The 10950-nt window shown below is 39.3% G+C and overlaps 1 protein-coding gene across 2 annotated transcripts in view; it reads left to right on the top strand.

Moving 5' to 3' along the window:
- Positions 1-728: 728 nt before the first annotated feature.
- Positions 729-10950, top strand: part of rab3gap1 (RAB3 GTPase activating protein subunit 1) — a 52690-nt gene continuing 42468 nt past the window's right edge. The window contains exons 1-7 of one of the 2 annotated variants that reach the window (XM_034571136.1): positions 729-840; positions 958-1013; positions 3706-3784; positions 3899-4031; positions 4242-4320; positions 6624-6743; positions 10265-10430. In XM_034571136.1, coding sequence (XP_034427027.1) covers positions 823-840; positions 958-1013; positions 3706-3784; positions 3899-4031; positions 4242-4320; positions 6624-6743; positions 10265-10430 — 651 coding nt within the window. In that variant the 5' untranslated portion in view covers positions 729-822. The remainder of the gene's footprint in view (positions 841-957; positions 1014-3705; positions 3785-3898; positions 4032-4241; positions 4321-6623; positions 6744-10264; positions 10431-10950) is intronic. The other variant, XM_034571135.1, reaches the window with a different exon arrangement.

The raw sequence follows: 10950 nt of genomic DNA, 5'->3' as shown, positions 1-10950 counted from the left end.
GGCTTGAGGTGCCACAGGCTCATGCCACGCCCCTCACACCACGCCTCCCAATTTTACAGGCCGCATTATGGTTTGGAGGTTTAACTGGAGGTTCATGCCAAGCCCTCAATGCTGCACGCTGCAGCCAGACCCTTCTCCACCAGTCACTCATCAGGTAATTAGGTAAATACATAGGGTGTGGTTGTGTCGCTCCCAGGGTCATTGGAGTGCATTACAACAGTTAAAGAAAACAAAACACACACCACACAACAGACACCAAGGAGATTAGTATATAAAGGACACAGAAATCACAGAAAGCCAGGTAAGATATAATAAAACACATGCAAGTCAAATAAAAACAGAAATCTAATAAAACACAGCTAAATATGGCATGCACATGTAATTTTGACCCTGTCACATATAGCAAGGATGATATTAAAAGCATAATCAAGTCAGACAGAACAGTGGGACAGTACCACAGTAGCTTTCAGAGGAGAGTAGGAGAAATGAGTGGCAACAGAGGCAGGTACTTTAGGAAGCTCTTCAGAGGAACCCACAAACACTAAATGTCAGAGTTATGCAGTGGAGAACCTAGGGGGGTGTAGGATGCAGGGCTTATTTAGGTTCTTTGAATGCACGTGAATATGGAAAAGAAATTAATCCAGCCAGATTCAACCGCCGTTTTGATCCACACTCCGTTCCATAAGGTGGCGGTAATGCACATGTAAGTTATTTGCCAACAGTCATTTAACAAAAGAAGAAGCAGAAGCAGCAGAAGAAGAAGAGGAGGAGGAAGAAGCAGAACAACAACAACAACGAAAACAGCTTAATCAGGATACTAGCATGGCTGCCGATAGCGAAGTAAGTGTTTCCATTGATGTTAAATGAGTTCTTTAAGGAAAACGAGTCAGTGCAGTGTATGTGTCTAAATGCGTGCTGAGTTCATGGTCTACTTTAACCAGTGTATGTCTTCTCCAGCCCGAGTCGGAGGTGTTTGAGATCACCGACTTCACAACAGCGTCAGAGTGGGAACGGTAGGCGAGCTCATTGTAACACAAATAAGCAATACACCATCTGCTTCATGTTACACACACAAACAAGGTACCTGTGGTAACAAGGTTCATCATCGCGGTTGTGTGACAATATACGTGTCATGTTATTTTACTGCACGTCATCTACGCTTCGGACTGAGCAACGCGGTCGTCTTAACTCATCTTTTAAGATGATGGTATAATGACGTTAACTTCTTCAATATAAGCAGATGTCAATAAAGAAACATACATTTATAAAAGAAAGAAACGTTTGCATGTTCAACAACTTCCTTGGACATTTACGTGCATATTAATCAGTTTCCCGAGGTACACCTAAATGCACCACGATGACGCATATGGTAAAGACGGCATGACCTGAACACATCCCGGTAGCGAATCAGCTGCAGCCGGAACAGTTGAGGTTTTACAGACATACATGGTATGGTACATAGACAAAGGGGGAGGGTTTAAGATCCTCTCAGTCCACAGGTAACCATAGGTTAGCGGTACGCAAGAAGAAGCGGGGGCGGTTATTTACTGGGTTTTATTAAATCACCAATATTTGGAACAGTAAGGAACACACTCAAGAACATGTTGGACTTGACTTATCATTTATTAATTACATAAACAAAAAGAAATCAACAAATTTCTGCCACTTTCTCAGGCGAGAGGCCTGCTCTCTGGGCTAACAACAAAAAAAGGATCTTCAAAACAGTCTAAGTAAACAAAAATAAATAAATCAGAAATGAACACTCACAATCAGAACCTATGAAAAATCATCAGTGGTTGGTGTATTAACCAGACATTTCAATTAAGTTTAAAGTTCTTCTCCAAGAACAACATCATGTCCACATTCTCAGGTGAGAGGCCTGCTCTCTGTGCTGTGACAATGGGACTCATTTACTAACACTAACACACAGCTGATTTTGTTCTCACCACCACGCGTATGTTTGTGAATCAGAATCATTCTAAATTGACAGGCGCGTGTCCGCTCTCTGCCACGCCTCTATTTCTCCATATAAGGACATTCGTTTGTCATGAAGAGAGCGGTGTGCTATCTACAATTATTTTATTTTTTTATTAAATGGAGTTTAAATATACTATGCATTTAGTTAAAATGGTGTGTGTTTACATTTGCTAGGACAGCCGGGCCTTCATCATTTGTGCGTACACATAGTCTGAGGAAGTTCTAAATTTATTCGCAGAGTACGAACAAATTTAGGTACGAACATATTGATGAATCCCAGATTCGTGTGTCAAACGTTCTGACGAACGCTTTTAGCAGAGATTTCTGCGTACACACTGTTAGTAAAGGAGGCCCAATGTCCCCTGCATTGGAGAACACCCTAGCGTTTAGCCAACTTGGCTAAATGGGGACAAAAGACTCTCATTGGGCCTCATTTACTAACATTGCCCACAAATCTGTGCTTAAAGCGTGCATTGATTTAATTGAATTAATTTGTTTAGATTAAAGATATTTATCAAATACCTATAGGGGATACCCAGGATAGTCATCCAGAATGTTCAGTCAGACTCTTGAAGATCATGCCACAAGTGGTAGTGTGGAGTCAGTAGGGCTGGGCGATATGGAAAATAATTATGAAAACGATGCCGCATGACGTCTCCACAGACGTCTCCTGAAGCCCAGTTTGTTTGAGACTGGGAGTGAGTTAGAGTTTACACAGGCCCAGCCCCAACTTACTCACACAGCGACACACACAGTCTCATGACCTGATCAGTACATGGAGTTTACTTAGTGTTTGTTTGATTCGCTCCAGAGTTTATGAGGTTACATTTAAACATCATGAAAAATTAGTCGAATACGTTAAGTGTGCACTCAGTACAACACGAGACGTGTGCAGCCAGGACTCAGTGTTAAAGTGACCAGAGAATCTGGTTACATGATCAGACACCATCGATTAATAACTAAATACATGATCTTAAGTATGTCATCTTAATCATAACCATCCCATTAAAAAAAACGGAACAAAGAACGTTAACTAGGTCATTTTTGGGACTGTGAACTTAACTTCAGAATTTATTTTCATCTGTATGAACTGAACTTTGAACTAGTTCTTTTTAAGTGTGAATTGGCACAACACTGGCGCAGGTCAACAAGTGACACAGGCGGCAGATAAATTCTTCCCGCAGATTTAGGATGTAACGTGGTGTTGAACTTCATTCTGTGGAGACATCATGCGTTGTGTGGTAAAACGTGAGTGGTGTTCTCTCTCACGTTCACGTTCATCATATATAAACTGATTTGTTCAGTTCAGCAAAAAATATGAATGTCATGCAAAAAAATTATCGTGATACGTGTTTTTCCCATATCGGCCAGCCCTTGGAACTCCATACACTTCAGGTGCTGTGTGTATGTTAAGATAAAAGAAGCATGAGGAACCTGGAGGCGAGTAGTCCTTTAACACATTTAGACCATTGGGATAAATTAAAAGATGCAGAACAAGCCAAAAGTCCATTGTTATGTGTTGATTCATGGTGTTAACAATCATTAGATATATATATTTTTATGCAGTGCCAAACAGAGTGTGTTTGAAATGATAATACAGCATTTGTGTATGTGTGTTCATATGTACATGTGTGTAAAAAATAGAATCAGGAAGTGGGCAAACTGTGGGCGCTGTACGTACAACCAATCCTTACTGCTCACAACAAAACAAATTTTACCTGCTTAAAGGTTTGTGTCCAGAGTGGAGGAAGTGCTGAATGACTGGAAGCTGATTGGGAACTCAGCAGGAAACCTGTCCCTGGAAAAGGTATTCTACTCTTATTAATCTTTAAATATTCAGGTAATTAACACCACTAAGTAGTGTGCTGCCAAGAGTTTCTTTGACTGTACTTTATTATAAGGTAACATTATTTGAACACAGGGTGAATACACCAGAGGCACCTGGGGGGAAAAGTCTCAGGAAATAAACTTTGCTGACTTTAAGTTCCTCATAACTCACCACTTCCTGAAAAAAGAACGTGAGAAGGACACTGGGAAGGACAAGATTGAGGAAGGTATGGCCATGATTGTTCCATAATATGTAGGTTACCTGATATAGTTAACAGCAATGTTTTAGCTTTTGCATTTTAGCCTAATGTTTGTGATGAGATTTGAAAGTAATGTTAAGTGGGAGTTAACAAGTGAAATAGTTCACCCTAAAATGAGATCAACCCTCCAATTTTCAGTGTTTGACACAACTTTTTGTAATCTTCTTCCCTGTCTAGATGCCTTCCCCTTGGCAATGGAGGACCTTCTGTGTATGAACAATGATTTCCCGCCTCGAGCCCACTGCCTGGTCAGATGGTGAGTTCAGTCGTTCATTACGTTTTCATGCAAAGAGAAACCAGATTTCTCAGAGAAATCAGGTTGTGCATTTTAATCTCTGAAACATGAGCTCAATTGGCCTTATGGTGGCGCTGTTATTAGTCCTGTGTTCTACAAAAAAGCCAATGAGACCATAGAAGTCTGCAGTGATGGAGTTCTTTGATGTGATGGTCATGTGACATCTTCTTTTTGGTTTTTTATCCTATCAACACCAAATTTGGTACACAGCATTGTGAGACAGAGATACAGATTTCAATTATAAATGAGCTGAATCAGTTAAAAAACATAACTGCAATTAACCCCAAAAATGTTGACAGGGGAGGGGCTTAACATTGGCCACAACTAATCAACATTTGGTCCAATAATCATCAAACTGGGTAGATAAGTTTATATCGTGTCCGAAAACAGGTGGAGCAAAGCATGTCGAGTTTTACCCATAGGGGGCGCTAAAATCTCCCAAAATCTATAGCGCAGTAATCACTGAACCAAATTCCATGAAATTTGGTCAGAATGCTCTAGGCAACTAAAAACTAACATCTAAAGTGACGATTTTATTGGCGGAAGTGGGCGTGGCCTATCAAACGTTTGCATATTTTGCAGGATTTCTACTACAGATTTTAAGCTAGAAACATAGAAATTGGTACATTCATTGGGAATGATGAAAAAGTAATGCCCAAGAAATCTGAGCCCAATCGGCCACATGGTGGAGCTTTTACATTTGACAGGCTACGCCCCTCACACAGTTCACACATAAGTCCACCTCAATGTGTCTGTTATTGAGTTACTTCTACCTATTGAGCTGCTGCTTCCTCTTATTGAGCTGCTGCTTCCTCTTATTGAGCTGCTTCCTTCATATTGAACTGCTTCCTCCTATTGAGCGAATTAATGCTCGAAGCTGCTCATTGCCGCTTGCTGCTATATTTTGCAATTTTTTATTATACGACTATCCAATCAGTTTTACTCATTAGATCTACATTTTAAAATAAAGAAGCTGTAATCACATTGCTTTATGCATGCCAAACTCAATATTACCAATTTCTGAAAATCATTCTGAAAAATTTAATAAGAATATTCATAAAATGTCATTAATTCATATTAACATTTAAAAGTAATATTTCCTTCATAAAGAACCCTAGCCTAAATAAACTCTCAAATTAATTTAAAACATTTTATTAAAAATGTATGACATTTAAAAAAAATCTATTAAAATTTGATCAACAGCAAGCAGGAATAACAAACCGATTATTCATTCATTCTATTGGGGCCATTCAGGGAACAAACAGTCCTTGCAGGTGAGAGACCATCATCATTGTTTCATGAAGCCAATGACTGCATTGTTATTTTTAACAATGTTATTATCATTATTATTATTATTTTGTTGGATTATTTTTTGCAACGGTCTTTGTGTTTATGTCACAGGACAGACAATCTCTTCTTTTTGAATAATTTCTGTCCTAGAGAGCTAACTGAATATGTGCTATTTATCAGTTTAAACAGACAGGGACATACTCTATTGACCAACTCCTGTCTGACAACTGCAGACCATATGCAACATCTCTTTAGTTTTTACTTCAGGACCTCCCTAAATGCATATTTTCCCATTTAGAGAATTTACTGAATTTCCATGTTGTTTTGTGGCCCCTTGTGCTGTGTGACAGACTACTGTCAGGCTATTGAGTGTCTTGTGCCTTCCATTTCTTACTTTTTAGCAGTTATATCTGTAATAAGCATGTTATAAATAATAAAATTACTGTTCCATTAATACATTGTACTGTCATATATGTGTAGTAACTCATGTAACAAGATTTTTAAAATTTGATATTTTAGTGTTCAGCTCCCATAGCTCTGGGACCTCAGGAAATGGTAGCCCATCTAAACCACCACAGGCATGTTTGTAGAAAATATCCCTCTAATTCAAATTGTGTGTGTACGTCCATGTGGAAAATAATATTTAAATGCTAACATGCTTTTTTGTTAGTGATTTAAGTTGTAAATGGAGATCCTTCTGTGATTTTCACAGAGGGATGGGGTTCTCCAAGATAGGCAAACATGAATGAAGTTTGTCCTTGAGGACAATCTCATGTTCAATGAGATGCAATTTTCTGTGTGTGTAGTGCAGTGGTGCCCTTTTTATTAGCACACATAATACATACATTAAAATCAAGACTAACTATTATCATAGTAATTACTACATTAAAGCTGTATATACTGTCTGCAGCTAATTGGTTATTACTACATTATTTGATGAATATTTTCTGCTTTGACTGTTTTTGTGGTGACAGGTATGGTATACGAGAATTTGTGGTCATTACCCCTGGCACCAACTGTGAGGCCATCGTCAGTGAGTCAAAATGCAATCTTCTCCTCAGTTCCATCGCCATTTCTCTGGCCAACAGTGGCTGGTGAGTGTGATTTCTCATTATTTGAACCTACTATTTTCTTTCATTGTATGTAAAAGGTCTGTTTTTATATTGGGCTTTTCTAATCTTGATGACCACACACTTAAAGTACAGTTTTTGCCATTCATCCATTCACACACTCCCATTCATACAGTCCATGTCTGTGCAGCAATTTTTTGATCACACACTTCTGGCATAGCTGTTAGGAAGAATTTGCGGTTCAGTATCTTACCCAAGGACAGCTTGACATGCAGAATGGGGGAGACTGGGATTGTTCCAACGACCTTCATCCGCCGACATTCGATGATTGTGAAACCGCTGGGCTAAACACTGAAGCTTGACAACAACAATTGGAAAGATGATTCTTGAGTAACAATGAAATGTATTACAAATTTTGTAGATCAAGAAAAAAGAAGAAACAATTAAATACAAACCAAAGAATTCTCAAATTAAGCCTTTTCTCGCTGCCAAAAACCTAGAAACAGTCGTTCATGCATTTATATAAACCTGGTTAGATAATTGCAACTCCCTTTTCTCCGTCTGTAGCACAAAATCTCTCGGAGATCCTCAAATGCTGCCCTCTTGGTTGTTCCAAAGTCCAGGATTATGCACAAAGGTGACAGAGCATTTGCCATTCATGCCCCCAGACTTTGGAACAACCTGCCTCAGTAGATCAGGATGGCGAAATGTATCACCTCGTTTAAGTCTCTTCTCAAAACGCACTTTTATAGACTAGTCTTCCTGTGATCCTCTCTTAATGTTTTATTTATGTGGTGCTATATGTTTTATTTATAAGGTGCTATATGAATAAAGTTTGTATTATTATTATTATTATTATTATTATTATTCAAGTAATGATCACTTCTATGGACATGAACTTCTTGTTGCAACTAGTCGATTCGCCCTTTGCTGGTCATTCGAGAGGATGCAGATTTGGCCTCACTTTCCAGACACAGAGTATGCATGCATTTTTATATACCTCTGCGATTAATCCATCATAGCAGTATATTTTTGCCAAGTATTTGGTTTACTCATGCAAGACGCGATAAGAGTCTTAAATAATGCAGCAGTTTGATGAGTTGATAAACCACAGATGTGTGGATGATTTGGCATTTAGGAGCCGCAAACATAAACAAGGATCCGGATGAGACCGATCAAAGTCCCGGATGAGCTCAGGATCCATAATGTTGCCACAGAGCTGTGATATGCATTGGAGTCTCTGGTCCAACACTACATCCCCAGGAAAACCATGAAGCCGACAAACATTGGACAGGACTACCTCTGCAGTCTCCTTGGCAGAAGGTAGTTTAGGTGATAAAACAATAAAGATAATTATCTCGATATAACTTTTTGTCGATAGAAATATAAGACATGGTTGATACAGCTTTGATAGAACTCATTTCATCGATGTTTTGACAGACAACACAAACAGCCAATGTTAATGAGAATAGCGCCACGTTGAAAATGAGCTACAAAGTGTGTCATACTTCGCTACCACATTGGATTTGTGGTTAATTGTGGAATTAAGACAGGCACTATTCTCCTGTACAGATATAATATACATAATATAATATAATATACAGTTTCCCCCTTTTTGATCATGAGATCAACACAAACCCTACTATCTCAATAATACCAGTAGGACATCTGTTTAGCAGAGGAATGACAAAAGCTGTACAATACAATGGATAAAAGGGTTAGGGTTATATGGAGCAAAAATTTGCTGCAGAGTTTGACTCAGCCAAATTGTGAGAAGGCTCACAGAACAACATAATATGGTAGTGATGTGGTGCTCAAATACAGTCTACGTCAGATTGTGGTGAACAGTTGTTATAAATCCAGAATTAACTAAATGTCAGTCTGAATCCAGAGTGGAGTTCTGATGAATTAATAAATCTGTGTTATATTAATTACCATTTAATTAAACAAGGATATTTATTTTATAGATATATGGGATTTTTATCTAAACATGAGAAGTTATTGCAAAATTGCCTTGTGTAAGTGAAATGGAGTGTATTTATATCTGTGATGGAAGTTTTCTGGAAGCTGGTGAAAGGAGAACTCATGCGGCAGCTGAGGTCTTATGCAGAAGGGTTTATTGCAAGCTTAAAGTACATCAGAGACCCGGGATGACACAATAGCAACGTTAACAGATTAATATGAGCAATTGTCAACACCCAAGTCTGATGATGCCTCACTCAGCATCCTAAATTATCTCCCTCACCTTGCGTCACCCATTCCAGCAGCACATCCACGCAAGGCTAGAATTGCTGTCACTCTCTGTTACATGCAGGTGTTCACATCCTATACGATAGTTAAGTCTAAAGCATGCATACCTAAATCAACTTGTGTCCTTACGTCTTGCCACTGGTGTAATGCGCAAAAGAGTTGGAGTTTGGTGCCTCTCTGTCTGTCTTTGAATTAGGTAAGAAAGTCCCTACAACGTAGACACTGCAATATACTGCTGGTTGGCCCTTTATGTATAACCTGACCTTGGACACTGCGAAGAGAGAAGGGAGTATGTGTGGAATGAGACATGCTCTATTCCTCTTCGGGTGCTGTACTGATGTAATGTATGAGGATGGTCAAAAATTCCTTCACAGTAACAGACCTAACACAGATTCATGCATGCTTTTTGCTTCACCACACACATCAATCAATTCTTTAAGAGCATTTTGTACCTGCATTTTATTACCTTTTGTCATTCCACCTTGCATTGAGTTTTTTTTTTTATGGTGCTTGCTTTGTTTAGCTGGTGCTGTACAGATGTGAGGATGGTCAAAAATTTCACCTGTTTTTAGACTCATGGACCACTCAAAGCACTTTTAGTCACATTCATCCATTCAAACACAGAATCATACAGTGCTTTTATACACAGCACTTTTCCATCACACATGATTCACTCACTGCAGGCACAGAGGGTTTGGGTTGGGGGTTTAGTGTCCTGAGTCAGGGATTGAACCACCAACTTTCTGTTTAGTGGACAACCTGCTCTACTTCCTGAGCCACAATGACATTGAATTTAGGAAGGTTTACATCCTCACATATGGTGTTGGTGGTATAGACATTTGTAATCAGACAAATTGAAATTGGTGTTTTGACAATTAGGTATATGGTATTATTGACTCAAAGCTCATTTTGAACTAACTGAAACTATTCTAATTGATATAGCAAACCTAACTTTCAAGGTTCCTGTTGACAACAAATAATGTTACCGAACAGTGTATGTGTAGCCAATGTTTTGACTATTCCATTTGTACACAGGTGGTGGTAACATGACAATATGTTACAGTAAATAGGTTTCAGCAACACTGATTGTAAAGAGGAACAAAGTTTGTTTAGGTCAACTAACAGTAACAGTAGCCAGGAACTAGCGATAACTTAATACTGGAATTTGTCAACCAGCTCTTGGGTAGATTCAGAGTAGCAACCTGGTTACAAGATGAAGAAATGGATTGGAGCATTATCCAAATGACAGAAGATTTTGTATTAATTATTTTTCCTCTTGATGTATCTTTATTCAGCCAGGTCCCCATATTTGTTCAGATCCAGCAGAAGTGGAGACGGATGTATGCTGGAGAGTGCCAGGGGCCAGGGGTGCGCACTGACTTTGAGATGGTCCACCTGCGGAAGGTGCCAAGTCAGTATAACCACCTGTCTGGCCTGCTCGACATCTTCAAGTCTAAAATAGTAAGTGCTCTGGTGCAAAACACATTATTTAAATGAAAACAACTTCTCTCTCTCTCTTTTGTGCTCCCAAGGGTTGTCTAAACCGAATGAACAGAAAAAACGATGCTGAGTTTGTTCCTGCTTTGGAGCGAGCAGATACCATATTGGCTTTAATATAATAAAATATTTTTGCTAAAAAAATTTGTAGAAGTTGCAGAGAATCCTGGAATCCATGTTGGGCCTCCGCAGCTTGCGGAGAAGGAAGAGCCGCTGTCTGGCCGTCTTCCTAATGTGTCTGTGTGGAGGTCTCTGAGCTTGGTGACACGCTTCAAGGGCATGATGGTATTGAATGCTGAACTGTAGTCAATGACCAGCATTCCACATATGTGTCCCTCTGGTCCAGGTGGGAGAGGGCAGTGTGTAGTGTGAGGGAGATGGCATCTGTAGTCGACCTATTTGGCCTGTAGGCAATCTGAAGTGGGTCCAGTTATTCAGGGAGGGAGGAGGTAATGAAGGATTTGACTAACCGCTCAAAACACTT

This window comes from Hippoglossus hippoglossus, chromosome 19 (genome assembly GCF_009819705.1).
Source record: "Hippoglossus hippoglossus isolate fHipHip1 chromosome 19, fHipHip1.pri, whole genome shotgun sequence".
NCBI lineage: Eukaryota > Metazoa > Chordata > Actinopteri > Pleuronectiformes > Pleuronectidae > Hippoglossus > Hippoglossus hippoglossus.
The sequence above is the reverse complement of the archived record's forward strand: the minus strand, read 5'-3'. Positions and strand labels throughout refer to the sequence as shown.